The sequence below is a fragment of the Cervus elaphus genome, chromosome 28 (assembly GCF_910594005.1).
Source record: "Cervus elaphus chromosome 28, mCerEla1.1, whole genome shotgun sequence".
NCBI classification, from domain to species: domain Eukaryota; kingdom Metazoa; phylum Chordata; class Mammalia; order Artiodactyla; family Cervidae; genus Cervus; species Cervus elaphus.
Genome location: NC_057842.1, coordinates 25,893,903 through 25,915,407, shown reverse-complemented (window position 1 = coordinate 25,915,407; position 21,505 = coordinate 25,893,903). Strand labels below are relative to the sequence as shown.

Here is a 21,505-nt window from a genome sequence, read left to right as displayed (position 1 = left end):
TTGAAAGGTCAGTGCAGTTAATTATGAAAGTTCATATTTCTAAAATATAGTAAGACCTTAAATTCACTCATTCATAACACAAATTTCATACAGCAATGTCTCCTTTTAAGTATTAGTAAATGAGGACTTTTGTGTCATGCTTAATTTTTTGGTAATCTACCTGCTTAACTGAGCATGATCTTTGCTGAAGGGTGGTTCCATTTGAAGATCCAATTCTGCTTTGCACTGAGAATATAACGTTCTGAACACTTCAATTAGGACATCTTCTAGGATTACAGGTCCTAAAATTAAACACATATTAAAGATAAGAATTAACATTACAAATCATGATTAACTATAAACTGGCACAATTAAAGTATTAATGCTTTAAATGTATGTATGCTTTAAAGTATTAATGCTTTAAAACAAGTATTTTGAAAAAATACTGTTTTTTTCATAAGTGAAACTAAACTTCACATCTTGAGAAGCTAACACAAAATAGTAAATAACTGAACAAATGTTTATTTAGAAATTACAGAATCAGAAAAATTGGTTTTGCCAGTTAAAAGCTCTTTCAGCTTGGACAATTTCAACTCCTTTGAATTTTAACTTCTTCATGTAGAATGAGGATAATAAGAATAAACTTATAGGACGATCAGTATTAAGGGTTAGGAAAAATTTTGTAAGATAGGTAGCACAGTTTCCACAATATAATGGGTATTCAATTAATGTAACTTGTATTACTATTATTAATTTAAATAATACAAAAATTCACAAGGCTAACCTTTATTGCTGTAAGAGATACGAATCTTAAAAAACTCTCTGAACTTCATCTATTATCACATAATAGTTAAGATAAACTCTCAAAGCCATTGGTACAACTCAAGTTATCTTTATATTTAAATTTTTTCATTTTTATTTTAAGAGTTGGTAGGAGAACTTATGCATATTTGCTAAAATACCTATCTATAATTTAATAAAATTACATCTTATTATTATTTCATTTTATTTTGCCCAGGTTTTTCTTAATTTCTGTACCAGCTGACATAACTGTCTTCCCAATAGATCAAATATATACGAAATACACAATGAAGAAAGGGAAAACACAAAAAAACAGGATGTGGGGAAGAAAGTTGAGGGATATGACTAAAATATTTTTGCTTAAGTCCTTGAATTCTGGAAACTATAAGATAATCATGACAGATCATCAATGTTTTGATTTCAGTAACTTAGCCAGGATTGAAGAGCTTAGATAGCATCTTTAAAGTGACTCTGCTATCTACATAGTACAGGGTAGACATATGATAACCCATCAGTTGAATGTATATCTGTATCTTTTTTTTTTCCCATTTATTTTTATTAGTTGGAGGCTAATTACTTTACAATATTGTAGTGGTTCAGATCACCGGCCCAGGTTGGATGTATATTTGTATCTTAATGTTCCAGAGCAGTGGTCGCCAATCTTTTTGGCAGCAGGGACTAGTTTTGTGGAAGACAATTTTTCCACAGATGGTTGAGGGGGAGGGGGGATGGTTTTGGGATGACTCGAGTGCATTAAGTTTACTGTGTACTTTATTTCTATTATGATTACATCAGCTCCACCTCAGACCATCAGGCATTAGATTCTAGAGGCTGGGGACCTCTGTTCCAGAGTGAATTTTAAGCGAGGAATTATTGAGAACCTATATTTATAGGTCATCTCAAAATATGAAAATTTTTCTAAGTATTACTTTGCCTTATTTTTATTATGCAGCAATACAAAACAACCACATGTGATCTTATGCCTTATGATAGCATATATTACCTAGCTCAGGTTTGTCCAGTAAACTGATTAAAATTCGAAAAGGTTTTAAATCCTGCATTAAAGTGCTCTCTTCTCCAAATACATTCACTTGTAAGATTCCCACCATTGCCTTCAAAAAAGAAAAAGTGTATTAGTCACTTAAGTAAGCAAATTTAAAGGCATTTTTTCTTTAAAAAAATTTTTTTTTTTTTTTTACATACAACCATATGTAAACAGAGATTTACATCTCCTATTGTTTTTCTGAAGCTCTTTTGCCAAAGCTGGCTTTTTTCCTTGGCTGAGGGGAAAATAATTATATTCATTTGTCTTGAAAGAAAGTGCTTACATTGTCTCTAGAAAAGAGGTGGAAAAATTAAAGAAAATTTAGAAAAATAAATGTATGAATTTGATTTCCTAAAAGATAAAATAATTTCTCTTGACAGCCAACATGCCCTAAATTCTGCCTGTTATCACGGTAGTATCGCTATTACACCATTATTTTCCCTTCAATAACTCAAAACTGTATTCTCATAACCTCACTCATTTCAAAATGTTTCAGATACCACGTATTTCCTCAGTTTATTTGGAGATATCTTGAATAAACATAATTGAAGTAAAAAATAATATGAAATAAACCTATGGATCATTGTAACATTTCCATCATAATGGTAGTTGTACCACATTGAGATTCCTGTTTCGACCCAAATTTCCCTGGAATTTCAGAGTAAGTAACACAGACGCTCACTTAATTTTGGAAGAGTCCCAACTTTTACAGGGGCAGACAGGTGAGAGGCTGCAATTATGTTATAATGAAGTCAGGAAAACAAAGTAAATGAAAAAAAGATCTCAGGACTTACATAGAAGTGAGTCTAGCTTACCATAACTTATTCATTTTACTGTAGTCATTGGCTTGTTACAGTCATTCCTAGGAGATCTGTGAGTCTTATCTCCACCCCTTCAACTGTAAATTAATTCATTGAAGGCAGGACTTTGACATACAGATTACTTATTGAGTAACTACAGTGGTCATAGAGTAACAACAAAAAAAAGAAAGCTCCATTACCTGAACCAACAATTCTTTTGAAAAGGTAGTAAAATAGTAAGTGGCATGTTCTTCAGGATTACTGTGTCTTGTGCTTCTGGGTCCTATGATAGCACCGTTGTTATCAAAACCTCCATGGAAACAAAGTGTAAAATAAATTAAAACTGAATTCTTAAAACTGTTGTTCACTAAATACCAAAACAACAAATATATCAGAAACATCACTAAACACTTACCAATTAGTAGCCCAATCAATGTCAGCAAGAGAGATCATTTTAGATAGTTTAATAAAGGGAAACCAATTCAATACATAAGTGAGTATCATAGTATACTTTCAGAATTATCTTGTTTTTTTTTGAACAGTGAAATAACTGAAGATTCAGAATATTCAAAATAAGTTGTATTGTGTCTTCTCACTCTGGGCAGTAGAGTCATAAAGACAGGCCAAACACTGACAAAAAGTACGGAAGAGCCAAGTGTCCACAGCAACTTACTGCCTGAGTGGGAGAAGGTACCATGTGTGGGACAGGAGTTAAGTCCTGATTCAAGTTTTGGATATTATGTCATAATTCTGATTATGAATTTATTCTTCTTTGTCTACATACTTAATAGTATAGCAGCTTCAATTTATAAGGAGAAAAAAAAAATCTTGGCAAGGGAACACGATCCATAGATTAAAATAGCTTTTTCAACTAAGAAGCTTTTGAGATTTCTTCAGATCATACACTAATACTGGTTTTTTTGTTTGTTTGTTTGTTTACTGTTGTCTATTTAAGTAAATTTTAGTCTCTTCATTTAGGACATATATAAACTTGATAATACTTATGTATGGAAAATTTCCCTTCATCCTTTTCCCAGATAAGACCACACACATCAAACACCTACCGAGAAGCCAGGCATAAAGTCTTCGGTTCAGGGACATATCCCTCCTCAGGACTACGTGCAGCGCTGCTGATAAGATCCGGATCATATCTGGTCGAGTGGCCTGCAACAGTTGGGAATGTGGTCGTACTTAATCACATACAAAAACAAATCACATTTTTTTCCTCTTTAAAAAAAAATAATACCTCACAATACGTTCAGAACTTTAGGGCTTATGAGGTACTTTCATACAACATTATCTCATATGATCTTCCAAACAGAGGAATTATTACTTGTATTTTACAGATTAGGAAACAATAAGAAAAGGTGGGTAACAGTTATTTAGTTGCATAGCTAAAACTATTAACTCAATTATTTTAACCTCCATCTTAAAGTTCTTTATCGTATCCAACAGTAGCAAAATCAGACAGAAAACCAAGAAAATGGAGCAGGATGGGATAGACACAAGAGAAGACTATGTCTTCAGTGGTATCAACACTGACCATACATTCTTTAGAAGTTCACTGTCTTCATCAATTCCAACTTTTTCATTTCTTGTTCTTTTTAAAATTTTTGATCTGTAGTATTTCAAACATAGAGAAATACACAAAACAATATAATGGGCCCTTTTTGAACCCTTGGACTGCAAGGAGATCCAAACAGTCCATCCTAAAGGAGATCAGTCCTGGGTGTTCATTGGAAGGACTGATATTGAAGCTGAAACTCCAATACTTTGGCCACCTCATGCGAAGAGTTGACTCATTTAAAAAGACCCTGATACTGGGAAAGATTGAGGGCAGGAGGAGAAGGGGATGAGACAGGATGAGATGGTTAGATAGCATCATTGACTTGATGGACATGGGTTTGGGTGGACTCCGGGAGTTGGTGACAGAAGGGGAGGCCTGGCGTGCTGCAGTTCATGGGGTCACAAAGAGTCGGACACGACTGAGCAACTGAACTGAACTTTTGAACCCATCACCCAGCTTTAACAAATCTTAATTTTTTTCATCTTATTCCAAGTCTTTTAAAGAGAAATAGTTCAATTTTTTTTTGCCTCTTTCCTAATAGCCTTAATTGGATGTTTAAAATATGATTTACTAAAGGAGATCTTGTTTTAGCTGAAAGGGTTAAAGTTAAAAGAGAAAAAGAAAGCAGTTAATTAAATTGCTGTCAATTTTAAGAATATCACTAGATAGTCGCTTTAGAATTTTGGAATGTGACCATTACAAGGTAAGGTAAAAATCTATTAGTCTCACAACCACTTTAGAACAAAGGACCAGAGCCCCTCACAGGGCCAAAGCACTTAAATGTCTGGTTAGTGCCCCAGCTGCTTGAGAATGCGCCTCTCCTTAATCAGACTAGGCAACTTTTTACTACACCATGCTTTTTGACAGACATTAGTAGAAAGGGATCGACCTAGTTTACTTATTTTAAAGGAATCTTAGAGAAATAACTGACATGTTAAAGAACACAGATCAAGAACTGCCAGAATACCATTGCTCATCTGAACACAGATATCTTCTATTAATCTAAACATTCCCAAACGGTGGTCCCCAGACTCCTGGAGATCTCTAAGACTCTTTCAGGAGGTCCACAGGTAAAGAAAATATTTATAACACAACACCAAGATGGTATTTGCCCTTTCTACATGTTAACATTTGCTCTGTTCATGCAATAGTGGGTAAAACTGCTGGCATCTTAGCACAAACAGAAATCGTGCCAGCAGTGGCAGCCACTGTACTTTCAGTCATTGTATTTTTTACTGTCACGTATTTTCAGTAAAAATAAAAAAAGGAGAAAAGTCAGTTTCACTTAAGAATGCTGCTGATTAAACAGCAAACATTTATTGCATTAAATATTTAACTCAAATACATGTTGTATTCTGCAATAGTCTGTGCAACGACAGGAGTACACATAAAGCGCTCCTGCTGTAACTAAAGCATCATGGATGTCTCAGGGAAAAGCACTTGTGTGACTATGTGAATTGTGAGGTGAACGACTAGCTTTTGTCATTCTACTTTCACCTGAAGGAATGACTGACATGATCTACGATTATTCAGGCTTGGACACTAGGCAGAAACTTTCTCAAAAATAAACAAAGTGAGCCTACTTCTTCAAGGAAAACAATATTCATTGTAACAAATAATAAAATCTGAGCTTCCAAGAGAAAATTAGATTTTGGAAAATCTGTATTTGGATTGAAATTATATTGAAGTGAACTGACTTGAAAGCTTCTAATACCTAACAAACTTACTGATGAGATCAGTGGTCATGCTAGTAGATGTGATCATTTATTGCTGTGTTAGCACCTGGTGGTTTAGTCACTAAGTCGTGTCCAACTTTTATGACCCCAAGGACCGTAGCCCACCAGGCTCCTCTGTCTATAGGATTTTCCAAGCATGAATACTGGAGTGGGTTACCATTTCCTTTTCCAGGGGATCTTCCCAATCCAGGGATCGAACCCGGGTCTCCTGCACTGCAGGCAGATTTTTTACCAACTGAGCTACCAGGGAAGCCCAAGTGTGAGAACTTGGGAGACACAGAAAGTTCAATAAAACAACACTTTCCAAACAGCCACCTGTGATGTTACAAAAGCATGTATGGTACAAGATCCACTCAAAGTGTAAGTCCAGTGGATTTTAATCAAACAGACTATGAAAAGTTCACTGATATGGTTTTTGACTTCATATTACAACTAGTTTTTTTTTTTAAAAACTATAACTTGTCAAGTTTTGGAAAGCACCAAAGAAGAATATACTATTTTAACAAAAAAGACTATTGAAGTACTCTCCTTTTCCAACTAGTATTTGTATGAGATCAAACTTAATTCAGATACTTTAATCAAAAAAAACACCACAACCACAGAGTGAATGCCAAAGTAGGTACCAGCATTCTGCTTTCTGTTAGACCAGACACTAAAGAGATTTACAAAAACATAAACAGTGCTAATGTACTAATTTTTTAATGTGTTATAATATACTTTAATACCATTTGTTCTAATGTGATAACTTTGTTATTATTTTTAAGTGAATTTAAATTTTAAATTTAAATATTTAATATTTAAATAAATATTTTAAATTTATCAGTTTTAATTTCTAATATGATAAACATAGATAGATCTACCCTATATAAGCAAAAGAATTTTTGGGATTCTCAATATTTTTAAAGAGTGTAATGGGGCCATGAAACCAAAGAATTGCTGACCTATTTAACCTCAGATATATACATTATAGATATTGTCACAAGATCCTGAAAAGTAATAGCAATGTCTTCCAATCTTATTTTGAGAGGAAAAACATCCCTGAGAAAGAAAGAAGTCACTTCTTGGTTACTACTGATATCACCACATATTTCTAACATGGAAAAAAAATTCTGCTACAATCTCAACTAAAGGTGTAACTTCTAGAGATTAGGGTCATTCTAAGTCACTTCAGCTGCATCTGACTCTTCGCAACCTATGGACCTTAGCCCACCAGGCTTCTCTGTCCATGGAATTCTCCAGGCAAGAGTGCTGGAGTGGGTAGCCTGCCCTCCTCCAGGGGATCTTCCCAACACAGGGATTGATTCCACCTCTCTTACATCTCCTGCACTAGCAAGCAGGTTCTTTACTGCGAGAGCGACCTGGGAACTTTCATTAAAAAATAAATAAAAAGAGTCTAACAAACTTGGCAAGTGCTAACACCCCTAACAGCACTCTTTTTGGGATAAGGTAATGAAGGCTCTCTTCAATTACAAGTACAATCGATACTGGTTATGAGTTTATTATAGGCAAGACATGGAAAGGAGGGAAGCGGGGAAGAAAGGTTACTTTGTCATGATCCTTTGATCCTTTTTCTCAGGTAACCTAATATGGTATAGTAATGGGGGAGAGAGAATTGGGTCTGGGTAGAGTATGTACTTTTTAAGAAACATAATCAACATAGCTACTGTTTTCATAATACAAATTATACAGAAGGAAGCCAGGAGAAAATCTTGGCTGGTAGGGATACAGAAGTGGTAGAGTAAGCAAGTTCTGAGTGAACTTTTTGTTGGAAAAAGGTTGAGAAATACTAGTCCACTGAGATTACATGTTCTTTTCAAGTGAACTCTACCATGACTTAATTCTTTAGGTCTTGCTCAATCATCTATCAGTATGCTGAAGGACTAAGATTGCTGAATGTTTGAAAGGGAAGAAAGCAATGGGAATGTTTAGGAGTAAAGGTTAGTAAGTTTTTTCAACAAACGGCCAGATAATAAACATTTTAGGCTTTTGAGCCACATGTTTCTTTGTCATATTCTTCTTTATTTTCTTTTATGAGCATTTTAAAAAGCAAAAAATCATTTTTACCTTGTGAGCAGCTAACCACCTCTATAGTGGTAAGTTTAGACTATACTGATATGTCCCAGCAGGCATTTCAGTGAAAAGTCAGAGGCAGAACAAAGGCCCCTGGCTTAAGGATGGTAAGTCTTAAAATAGAAACTAGGGGTAGTTTATGTCTTTCCCCTATAAAATACTGTTCCTACTACTAGGAGCAGTATAGGCAATAAAATGTAAAATCTTCAATTATTAACAACTCAATTTCAAACTGAATAAAGTAATAAGGAAAAATTTGAGCATGGCCAATCATAATGAAAATGCACTAGTTATCTATTAACCACAGCTCTTACAAAACCCCAAATAATGGTCTTTTCTGCTAATGATGATTGCGAAATAAACTTACTTCTCCAAGGTATAACTTCTTCATTTCTTATTACATTTGTTAGGCATGTAGCACCACCATTCTGAGTAATTACACATTGGTGTTCAAACTCATTCATCAGAGTTTAGAACTCAAAAGAATTTAGATGATTTCCTCAAAAATGAGGATACTGATTCAATTAAGTTCCAGCTTCATTTATGATTTAAGTGAGCTGTTCTCATCTGTCATGAAAGTACAGGTGACTCATGAACAACAAGGAGGCTAAGGGGAACTGACAGCTAATTGAAAAAATTCAAGGATAATTTTGTTGGACCTCCACATCTGCAGCTTCACATCCCTGGATTCAAACAACCATAGACCCTGTAGCACTACAGTACTTACTACTGGACAGAATTTGTGTATAAGGGGACTCGTGAAGTTCAAACACCTGCTCAAGGTTCAACTGTACTAGAGAATGTCAGAGCAACTAGATATTTAGCTTTCAAATTATAGCCAACTCTGCTAATGGTCTGACACACATCCCCACAATCACCAAACCAAGAATAAATTACATTAAGACAAAAAAATAACAGCTGGGCAGAAGGTCTCAAAAGTCTTGGCTCATTCACAGCTAGCAATGAATACAGTACCTCTTGCTTTTGATAGGTTAGAACTTTTTTTTTAAGGTATGAAATAATCTATTTCACTTGCCATATTTTTACCCAAATCAATAAATGTTATTTCCCCCCAAATTTCAGAAATTCTATTCCTTAAAAAGGAAATGTTTTCTATGTACTTGCTGGTTGATAGAACAAAAGAATCCAACTCAAATATAATTTTTAAAATAACTACAGATCAGGAATCTATGAATTTCCAAAGAATGCCTTATATTGAAACTGGCAGTAATGTTTTACCTGACTCATGTGGAATGGAAAACAGAAGAGTATGAGGTCCAGTGTGCTTCTCTGTACAAGTACACTTGAATCCTGCACCGAAGTACTTACTGCTTCTACCTAAAATAAGAGAGCCTTTAGTATTTACTGTGCATTACCTTGGGAAATAGTTACCATGAAAATGTAACTTCAATTTTCCCTAAAAAATAAAAGTACGTTTTCAAAGTTGTTTTCTTTTTTTTTTTAACCACTAATTATACATACTGACATTGCTTTGGATAGGTAAACATATTATAATAGTTCAAAATTAAGAATAACTAAAGAGTATACAGCCAAAAAGTTCTCTCCCATCTCTGTTTTCAATTACCCAGTTTTCTTTGTGCAAGCAATCAAGACTACCAGTGAATATTTTCTGCAAATATAAGTAAATAAAAAGCATGCATGCATGTATCACAAACTCTGCCTTTTTCATTTAACAGTACATTCTGAAGTGCTTTCCTTAACACCACAAAGAGTTTCATTTTTTTTTTTTTTAATTTTTTTATTAGTTGGAGGCTAATTACTTCACAACATTTCAGTGGGTTTTGTCATACATTGATATGAATCAGCCATAGATTTACACTTATTCCCCATCCCGATCCCCCCTCCCACCTCCCTCTTCACCCGACTCCTCTGGGTCTTCCCAGTGCACCAGGCCCGAGCACTTGTCTCATGCATCCCACCTGGGCTGGTGATCTGTTTCACCATAGATAGTATACATGCTGTTCTTTTGAAACATCCCACCCTCACATTCTCCCACAGAGTTCAAAAGTCTGTTCTGTATTTCTGTGTCTCTTTTTCTGTTTTGCATAACATCACTCATTATTAGAGAAATGCAAATCAAAACCACAATGAGGTACCATTACACGCCAGTCAGGATGGCTGCTATCCAAAAGACTACAAGCAATAAATGTTGGAGAGGGTGTGGAGAAAAGGGAACCCTCTTACACTGTTGGTGGGAATGCAAACTAGTACAGCCACTATGGAAAACAGTGTGGAGATTCCTTAAAAAACTGGAAATAGAACTGCCATATGACCCAGCAATCCCACTTTTGGGCATACACACTGAGGAAACCAGATCTGAAAGAGACACGTGCACCCCAATGTTCATTGCAGCACTGTTTATAATAGCCAGGACATGGAAGCAACCTAGATGCCCATCAGCAGATGAATGGATAAGGAAGCTGTGGTACATATACACCATGGAATATTACTCAGCTGTCAAAAAGAATTCATTTGAATCAGTCCTAATGAGATGGATGAAACTGGAGCCCATTATACAGAGTGAAGTAAGCCAGAAAGATAAAGAACATTACAGCATACTAACACATATATATGGAATTTAGAAAGATGGTAATGATAACCCTATATGCAAAACAGAGTTTCATTTTTTATAGTCAGAGAAATATTTCCTTTCATAGATTAATCCTAATTTAACTAGGCTCCTAATGATGGACATTTATACTGCTTATATAATTTACTATTGTAAATTATGTTGCAATAGATATATAACGTACAAGCACACCTGTAGGACAAATCTTTCAAAGCAGAATTGCCATATCTTGGAATATACGATGTTACAATTTAAATAATGTAATGTTTTCTCTTCAGGTTTTGCATATTTATATTCTCACCAGCACTGTGTGACAATTTGCTTTCCTGTGCTGCCCTGCACATTTTTTGTTTTTGCCAATCTAATACATGAAAAAGGGTATCAATACAGTTTAAATTCTTGCTTCTCTTATTATAACAATGTTGAGAACTTTTTTCATATCTTTGAACTATTTTTATTTCCTTAGGTTAAGTTTCTATTCAAATCCATTGTTCTACTTGATTGTTAACATTTACTTATTAATATGTAGCTTTCTGAATAACAAGGAGGTTAGTCCTCTGTGAAGTACTGTAAATTATTTTCCAGTTATGGCACTTGTTTTTTAAAGAAAATTTAAAAAATGACTTCTTTAACACTTCCAGTAAGTTATTAAAAGGTAACGTAATAATACATTTGAAAGACAGTTTGGTAGTTTCTTATAACCTTAAAAAATATATTAGAAGAATATACAGAAATAAATCTGTTTGATCTTGGACACAATTTCTTAGATATAATCTATCAGCAACAAATGACAAAAGAGAAAATCGGTAAATTGGATATGATCAAAATTAAAATTTCTGTGCTTTAAAGGACACTATCCAGAAGGTGAGAAGACAATTCACAGAATGGGAGAAAATATTTTGAAATCATATGTATGATAAGAATTTAATATCCAAAATGCATAGAGAACTCCCATAACACAACAATAAAAAGAAAACTGACCCAATTAAAACAATGGACAAAGGATCTGAAAAGACGTTTCTTCAAAGATTTAAACATGCCCAACAACCATAGATATGTTCAACACCATTAGTCTCTAGGGAAATGCAAATCAAAACCACAATAAGATAACACTTCACATGCATTAGGATGGCTATAATAAAAAAGACAGACAATAACAAGTATTGACAGGAAATGTAGAGAAATGGGAACCTTCATATATTGCTATCTAGAATGTAATAGGTGCAGTCACTTTGGAAAACAGTTTGCCAGTTTCTCAAAAAGAAAGAATTACCATATTACCCAGTAATCCCACTACAGGTGTAAAACCAGAAGATATGAAAACTTATGTCTACACAATAACTTACACATTAATATTCATAAAGAATTCTTTATTAATAGTTAAAAAGCAGAAGTAACACAAATGTGTTATTTCTATGCAATAGAATATTATTCAGATATTAAAAGGAATGAAGTACATGCCTCAACACAAATAAATCTCAAAAATGTCATGACAAGTGGAAGAAGTCATTCATAAAAGACTACATATTATATAATCTCATCTATATGAAATATGCAAACTAAGCAAATCTATAGAAACAGAAAATAGATCAGTGGTGAGACAGGAGTGAAGAGAAAATGTGATTAATGAATATAGATGGGGTTTCTTTCTGGGGTGATGAAAATGTTCTCAAATTAGATAGTGGTGATAGTTGTACAACTTTGTGAATACACTAAAAACCACTGAATTATACAATGCAAAAGGATAAATTTCACAGCATGTGAATTATATCTCAATAAAGCTGTTATTTAACAAAGTTAAACATATTTACCAAATGAACCAAGAATTCCATTCCTAGGTATTTTCTCAAGAAAAATGTCTGGATAAAGATGTGTACATATATATAACAGAACACTACTCAGCCATAAAAAAAGAATGAAATGATGACATCTGCAGCAACATGCACTGACCCAGAGATTATCACACTAAGTGAAGCAAGTCAGAGACCAATATCATATGACGCCACTTATATGCAGAATCTTTTAAAACATGACACAAATGAACTTATTTACAAAATAGAAACAGACTCACAGACTTAGAAAACAATCTTATGGTTACCAAAGACGGGAGGGATAAATTAGGAGGTTGGGGTTAACATACACACACATTATATTTAAAATAACCAACAAGGACCTATTATATAGCACAGGGAACTCAATATTCTGTAATAACCTAAATGGGAAAAGAATTTGAAAAAGAATAGATACATGTATATATATAACTGAATCACTTTGCTGTACATTTGAAACGAACACAATATTGTAAATCAACTATCGTGTGCTCAGACACTCAGTTGTATCTTGACTTTTAAAGTTAAAAAATAACAGTTCTAAGTGGGGGAAAAAAAGAACATATACCTGTACAAATAACTGTATGAAAATGTTTATATTATTAGTTTTATTATTAACTGCCCCAAACTGGAAACAAAGCAAATGTTTGTTAATCACTGAATGAACAAACTGTGGTACATTCATAAAATACTAGATAGCAATATAAGAGATACTGACACATATCACATATGCAAAACATGGATGACTCTCAAATGTGTTATACAAAATGAAAGACACCAGACAATGGCTAACACTGCATGATTCTACTTATGTAACATTCTGTGAAAACCACAATCTAGAGGAATAGAAAATAGAGCAGTGTTTGCAAGGGCCTGGAGGTGTAGGGGAATGGGAGAGACTACAAAGGGACACAGAAGAACTTTTGGGGGTGATGAAAATGTTCTGTATCTTGATTTTATAGTATTGGTTGCTTGTCTGTATGTATGTGTCAAATTCATACAACTGTACACATAAGTTAAATTTCAATGTATGCTAATTATACTTTAATATAACCAAAATATGTATAAAAATCTGTCAGTTCATAATCACATGGGGAGAAAGTAAAGGATGAGTAATCACAAAGCTTTTTTTGGAAACTTTTCAAAAGGACCCTCTAGGGTTTTCTTGTTTTTCCATTCATTGTTCATTTTAAGAGTACACACTCTATAGGCATAAATGGTTTCCCTCTGTTCTTAATTTTTAAATTAAAAAGTATAAGCAAGCAGTTGATGTGATTTTTTTTCCAACTATCTTTCACTGTCTGCTTTAGTAATACCTTCCTTTGCAAAAATCCCATTTAGAATCTGGCTATTACTTGGTCTAAAATCTGTCTTTCCTATGAAGAAAGCTATGATCCAAGAGAAGTTTCACTTTAGAAAAATAAAATGAGTGTGGCTATGTAAACAATGATCTGATAAGTTAGCAACATGGTAATAAAGACCATTTATTTGCTTGAATGACAGATAAGGAAGATAACATATAAATAACAATCCCTTTTCTATGAAAAAGAAAAAACTTGAAATTTTCCAAATCAATAATGTGACTATTTTGGTCTTTAAGTTCCTTGATGAAAAAATATAAGCCTCATGAAAACAAAAACATCGTTTGTGGCATGATTCTCAGAATCTGGCTATAAAGAAATATTAGTTAAATGAGCAAACACGTGTAGACCTACCATTAGCTCAATATCACTGCCAATTATATAAAGCTGATCTTCCATGGAAAGCTTCCGGTTCAAGTGGGCAAGAACATAGGTGATTCCAGGCAGACGCACAGCAGGACTGGTGAGAAGGCTACCCCAGAGGGCACTGTAGAAGGCTGACTGGTCCACTGCAGCAGCAACCTTTTCCAGTAAAGTGTTTGTTCTGAGGTACAAAATAAAGTGCTTTAAAAAGGGAAATATTTAGCTTCACATTGCTAAGCACAAACCATTATACTCTCCCAGAATGTATGAAAGCATCCTTGATGTAGTCATATGTTCCACCCTGGACACAAGTGGGGTGGATGGGAAGAACCATACAGGTCAGAGTCAGAGGACTGGGTCAAAGTTCTGGTTCCACCATTGACTAGCTGTATAATTTAGGGAAATCACTTAGTCTTTCCTAGTCTTTTCTGAGTTCAGTATCCTCATCTGTAAAAAGATAACAGCAAAAACACCTCCACAAGTCCCATCTACCTCAAGGAACTGTTAAACACACATATACTTTAGTTAATAGTTAGGAACTTCATAGGCTACAGTCCATGGGGTCACAAAGAGTCCGACACAACTGAGCAACTTCACTTCCACTTTTTTCATAGAAGAACATATCTTCTGTTGACTTTCTACAAAATTTTAAAGGATATTTCCTTTTCTTGGAAATCATATTACATAATTTACATCATGCGAAATGCCAGGCAGGATGAAGCACAAGCTGAAATCAAGATTGCTGGGAGAAATATCAATAACTTCAGATATGCAGATGACACCACCCTTACTGCAGAAAACGAAGAGGAACTAAAGAGCCTCTTGATGAAAGTGAAAGAGGAGAGTGAAAAAGCTAGCTGAAAATTCAACATTCAAAAAACGAAGATCATGGCAACCAGTCCCATTACTTTATGACAAATAGATGGGGAAACAATGGAAACAGTGACAGACTTTATTTTCTTGGGCTCCAAAATCACTGCAGGTGGTGATTGCAGCCATGAAATTAAAAGACGCTTGCTCCTTGGAAGAAAAGCTATGACCAACCTAGACAGCATATTAAAAAGAGAGACATTCCTTTGCCGACAAAGGTCCATCTAGTCAAAGCTATGGTTTTCCAGTGGTCATGTATGGATGTGAGAGTTGGACCATAAAGAAAGCTGAGCACCAAAGAATTGATGCTTTTGAACTGTGGTGTTGGAGATGATTCTTGAGAGTCCCTTGGACTACAAGGAGATCAAATCAGACAATTCTAAAGGAAATCAGTCCTGAATATTCATTGGAAGGATTGATGCCGAAGCTGAAACTCTAATACTTTGGCCACCTGATACAGAGAACTGACTCTTTAGAAAAGACCCTGATGCTGGGAAAGGCAAGAGGAGAAGGGGATGACAGAGGATGAGATGGTTGGATGGCATCACTGTCGTGATGGATGATTTTGAATACGCTCTGGGAGTTGGTGATGGACAGGGAAGCCTGGTGTGCTGCAGTCCATAGAGTTGCAGAGTTGGACATGACTGAGCAACTGAACTGACTGAATTAAACAACTTGAATGAATTATGCTATGACAAAATATAAGATGCATTATTCAAGATGAAGTAATACACAAGAATTGAATACACTGTTGTATAACAGATTCAGAATCAAGAGAATCTGATGAAGTTCTACTGTTTACTTGCTATGTGATTTAATACTAACACTGTAATCTCTTCTGGTCTCAACCTACTTATGCATTAAAAGAACATGTTTTCACATCTTTTTGTGTTGAATAACTGGCAAAACATAATGCTATGATCTGAAAGTTTTTGTCCCTTTAATATTTATATGTTAAAACCTGATGCCCCAAAGTGACTGCATTAGAAGATGGAGGCTTTGGGCACCCTCATGAATAAGATTAATGTTCTCATGAAAGAAATTCCAACAGAGCTCCATAGCCCCTTCCAGAAGGTCAGGATACAGGTAAAAGGTGCTGGTTGTGAATCTGGCAGAAGGCATTCACCAGAACATGATCATGCTACCACCTTGACAGAATCAAGAACAGTGAGAAATAAATTTCTGAATTTATTTCTGAATTTTTGCATTTCTGAATATTTTTGAATTTCTGAAAATAAATTTCCACTCAGTCTGTTTTTTCTTTTTTTTTACAAAAGCCAAAGGACTTTCAAGCAAAAAGGACTAAGACACATAACAAGATAAATCATACAGATACCACAGTCATAAAGATCATTATTCAATTTCCACATTAAATTTTTAAAAAATTTATTATTATTTATTTGATTGCACGAGGGATGTTTTAATTGCAGTACGTGTGATCTAGTTCCTGGACCAGGGATCGAACCCAGGCTTCCTGAATTGGGAGCATAGCATCTTAGCCACTGGAACACCAGGAAAGTCCCCATGTTAAATTTTTAATTGCAACTAGCAGAGTTACAAAATCATATTGATTCTATGCTTCTGTTAAGAGAATAGAACAATTTAAAACAAAACTGATTCATAAACTAAATAAAATAAGCTCACATCATGTTTCTAAAATTGTCCTGAAACGGAAATTAATTTTTTCTCAAAGTAGCTTATAAGAGAGATTCAATATTTTCAGGGTTAGATTCCCACATCACTATGGCAGCAGATGAACATACAAAAAATAGAGTAACTTGTTTAAATAAATTATATAAATATAAATCATTACGCCTACTCATAAAGAAAGTTTGGTATTTTCTATTTCTGACATCTTAATTCATAACTTCGTTTTTGGTAAGAGTATCAGTAACAGAGACATTAAAGACACTTAATGCTATCAAGCACTGTATACCACTACTGGAGCCTGGCGGGCTACAGTCCACGGGGTCGCAAAGAGTTGGACACGACTGAGCAACTTCACTTTACTTTCATTTTCATTAACTTCCAAAGAAATAATAATAAGCTCCAAACAGACCAAATCATTTTCTTTGAAGAGTTAAAACAACAAGAGTACCATGTCAATAGCTATTGAAAGGGTACTGCACCTGGTGATAGGCTATTTTTAACAATTTAAAACTTGATGGTGCACTGCCCAATCTTCCATTCTTTTTATTAATCTAAATGTCCTATCTGTTGTATTATATTTTAAATATATATATTTTATATATATATTTATGAGTCACAATTTTTTAAGTGACTTACAAGTGCGAGGTGCTGGACAAAGTATTTCAATATTACAATTACACAATGAATGGTATGCTTTTTTAATAGATAAGGAAACTGAATAAAGTTCAGAAATATTGAAAAGTTTTCCTAAGCTCACATAGTGTCTGCCGAACTAGGATTTGAACCCAGTCCAGCTATCCAAGTCTATATTCTTATTACCCAGTTATATTTTCAGTGTGATACGCAGATTACACACACTACAAAAATCTTCAGGTCAGGTACCAAAGTGTTTAGAATAATCAGTTTTTGTGATGTTAATACTAATGATTTAAGGATGTTTGCTGACCCATTCATGACTTTGATTACTTAGCTGCAGCAATAACAATAGCATCTTACCTCTCATAGTACTCTGACCCTTCTTCTAAGCCAGGAAGAATACCAGTTAGCAATCCTTGTAGACCAGGCTTCAGTGTTTTACCCAAAGGCAGATAATATATCTCATACAAACTCAACAATGTTGGTTTCACTGACATGGCAGCATTTGCAAGGAGAGGAAAGAGTCCAGAACTGTTTTAAAAAATAAAAACAAAAGTGAGAGACAAAATAACTATAAAATATTAATTCATATATACCAACATGTGTGTATAAATATTTTTAAAATGAAATAGTAAGTTATACTGCTTAGCTTAAAATCGTATCTATCCTGTATAGTGATGACTTCTATATCCATTAAACAAACCTAGGTCTCTCATCTGAGCTTCATAATCATAAACCCAAAGGTCACCTAGCTGTTTCATAAGGCCTTCAAATTCCACAACTCGTAAACAGAACTCCCTCTCTTTCCCTTCCCCAAAACCTGATCCTTCCCCTGTAATTTCCATTTCAAAATATGGCAACAGAAACCATCTGTTTGACCCAAAACTATACATCTCAGAGTGATCCTTGACCCTTAAAAAAATAAAAAACTTTAAACTGGAATCAGTCATCAAGTTTTCTCTCCAAGCCATTCTCTTAGATATTTTTTGTAAATATAATAAATTCTCTCCCTTTCCACCAGATAGTTCCTTAGAAGAGACCACCAAGATATCTCAATCATATCTTACCAAACATCATATTTTAATCATTGAACTATCCAGTACTGCTTCAGTATTGCTCTGAAGCAGCTGTTCTCAATAAAACCCTTCATTGGTTTCCTGCTGGTTACTGTCTAACTACTAACTGTGGCTTTAACATTTTGCTACTACATACCTCTGTACAGCCCATGCATGCTCACCAATATCACTCCTGCATCCTCTGCTCCAGCTACATTGAACAATTCCTCTCAAGTTCACTTCAAAACTTTCCACACTCTCTTCAGCGCCCAGGCCTTCACACATGCTATGCTGAAAGGCACAATCCCTGCTCCCTCACTTTCTCCTCATTGTCTGCATGACTCCTAGACTTTCAGGCATAGGCCTAAGCTGTTTCCCTGAGACTATCTCCTAATTAGACTAGGTTAGGCTCCTTATTAAATGTTCACATAGTACCCAATACTTATTTATTTCTAACAAATAAGTTATTTCTAGTAACTTTGTTTTACTAACAATAAGTAAATCTATTGCTGTGATAATAATAAGTAATGCTATTCCTTGCAGCAAAAGGAACCATCAACAAAGTGAAGAGACAACCTATAGAATGGGAAAAAATATTTGCAAATCAGATATCTGATAAGCGGTTAATATCCAAAACATGTAAAGAACTTGTACAACTCAATAGGAAATAATAATCTAAGTACAAAATGGGCAAAGGACCTGAATAGACATTTCTCCAAAGAAGATACGTGGTCAACAGGTACATGAAAGGATGCTTAACATCACCAGTATCAGGGAAATGCTAATTAAAACACCATGAGATCGCATCTCACGCCTGTTGGAAGGAACATCATCCAAAAGACAAGAGGTAACAAATGCTGGTGAGGTTGTAGAGACAAAGGAACTCTTGTGCACTGCTGGAGGGGCTCCGAACCAGGGCAGCCACTGTGAAAACCAGTATGGAGGGTCCTCAGAACATTAAAAATTCCACTTCTGGGACTACATTCAAAGGAAGCAAAAACACTTTCTCAAAAAGCTATCTGAAACCCCATTTTCACAGCAGCCTTATTTATAACAGCCAAGAAATGGAAACCTAAGTGTCCACTAATGGATGAACAGATAAAGAAGCTGTGAGATATATATATATATATATATATATATAAAATGGAATATTATTCGGTCATAAAATGAGGAACTCCTACTATTTACAACCTCATGGATGGATCTTTAAGGTATTATACTGAGATAAGTCAGACAGAAAAAGACTAATACTGTATGATCTCACTTGCAGGTAGAATCTTAACTAACTAACCAAAAAAAGACAAAAATAAAACCCACACTCACAGAAAAAGAGACCTCAAATTTGTGGTTATGAGAGGTAATGCTTAGGGACAGAAGGGTGTTAGAGGAAGGTGGTTAAAAGGTACCAACTTCCAGTTATAAATAAGTACTATGGATATAATGTAAAACATTATAGTTAACATTGCTGCATGACATACAGGAAAGTTCTAAGAGTAAACCCTAAGAGTACTCTAAGGAGAAAAAATTTCCCCATTATTCTTTTCTTCCTTCTTTCTGTTGTATCTAAATGACATGATGAAGTTCACTGAACCTATTGTAACCATTTCACAATATATGTAAATCAAACCATCTTTCTATATACCTTAAAATTATACAGTGATGTATGTCAATTGTTTACCAGTAAAACTGGGGGAGAAAGACTAATTCTGATAGGTAACTCTTAATATCAGAAAGCAAGAGGCCCTTTGGCCTGGCTGGATGCCCACTCTGCCTTTTGCTTCAGGTGTGTGATTAGTGGAACTGGTGTATATAGGGCAATAATATATCGGCCCTGCTGCCTGCCATTATGTCCGCTGCCCAGAAGGCCACTGCTGCGGTGATCTTCCTTTGTGGACTGGGAGACACAGGGCATGGATGGGCAGAACCCTTCACCAGGATCAGAAGTGCCCACATCAAATACAACTGCCCGCATGCGCTAGTTATGCCTGTAATATTACATATGAACATGGTCATGCCTTCTTCGTTTGACATTACTGGGCTTTCACCGGATTCACTGGAGGATGAAACTGGAATTAAGCGGCAGCAGGAAATGTAAAAGCTTTGACAGAGCAAGAGACGAAGAACAGCAATGCTTCTAACAGAGTGATTTTGGGAGGATTTTCTCAGGGAGGTGCTTTACAGCGGCACCTGGCTCTGACCACACAGCAGAAGCCGGCTGGTGTCACTGCTCTGGGCTTCCTTTCCAAAGGGCCCGATCAGTGGTTTGAGGAGAGACATGTCTATTCTTCAGTGCCAGGGAGATCTGGACCCTTCAGTACCCCTAATGTCTGGTGCTCTAACTGCTGAAAAGCTAAAACCATTGGTAAATCCAGCCAATGTAACCTTCAAAACCTATGGAGGCATGAGGCACAGTTCACGTCAACAGGAGATGATGGACATCATGCAGTTCGTCAGGCAACTCCTACCTCCCGTTGACTGACACCACTGTGAGGCCTTGTGCAGAAGTGCATACCAGCATCGTCTATTAGAAGACACACTCCCGCCTGTGCCCAACCCTGAAACCTCTGATGTCTGCAGTGTTAAAATGTTTTGCAAATACACATCAATGACACAGGCTAAATAAATTCTCCTCATGGGAAATGCATGATCTTTGAAGTTTCTATATACGCATTTGTATATGATATAATCCAGGATACATTAGTGTTAAACTAGCAGTATACACTAGTATTGAATATACTAGTATTAAGATAGAGAGAGAAGCAGCCAGCTTCTTTCTCCCAAATGTAATTCAGAAAAATAATAAAATACTGCAACCAGATTTTTTATTACATCACTTGAAAATTATTGGCATTCTTAACAAAAACTTGTTCAGATATAAATGAGCAGTTAAAACATAAATAGTTTATGTGTCTGGTGACTTAAGAATACGGGCTTACACCCCAAACTGCCAAGTCACCATGCAGCATCTGTATTTTTATATATGTGGTCATATATACCTAATGATTATAATGCATAATAAGAATGAGGTGTTATTACATTATTCCTAATAAAAGGGATAATGCTTCTAAGTGTCAATAAAGAGCAATATTGCTATCTTCAATTAATGGCCCTTTTATTTTGGGGAACAGCTTTTTCTTTGCTGAATATACTTTG

At 35.1% G+C, this 21,505-nt stretch overlaps 1 protein-coding gene and 1 pseudogene across 6 annotated transcripts in view; one reads left to right on the top strand and one right to left on the bottom strand.

The window, feature by feature from the left end:
• Positions 1 to 21,505, bottom strand: part of DOP1A (DOP1 leucine zipper like protein A) — a 135,427-nt gene that overhangs the window by 64,094 nt on the left and 49,828 nt on the right. For all 6 annotated transcript variants that reach the window (XM_043890338.1, XM_043890343.1, XM_043890342.1 and 3 more), the window contains 7 exons: positions 17,658 to 17,828; positions 14,133 to 14,322; positions 9,238 to 9,336; positions 3,690 to 3,789; positions 2,826 to 2,935; positions 1,784 to 1,892; positions 161 to 281 (listed from right to left, as the gene is read on the bottom strand). In XM_043890338.1, coding sequence (XP_043746273.1) covers positions 161 to 281; positions 1,784 to 1,892; positions 2,826 to 2,935; positions 3,690 to 3,789; positions 9,238 to 9,336; positions 14,133 to 14,322; positions 17,658 to 17,828 — 900 coding nt within the window. The remainder of the gene's footprint in view (positions 1 to 160; positions 282 to 1,783; positions 1,893 to 2,825; positions 2,936 to 3,689; positions 3,790 to 9,237; positions 9,337 to 14,132; positions 14,323 to 17,657; positions 17,829 to 21,505) is intronic.
• Positions 19,519 to 20,831, top strand: LOC122685209 (annotated as a pseudogene).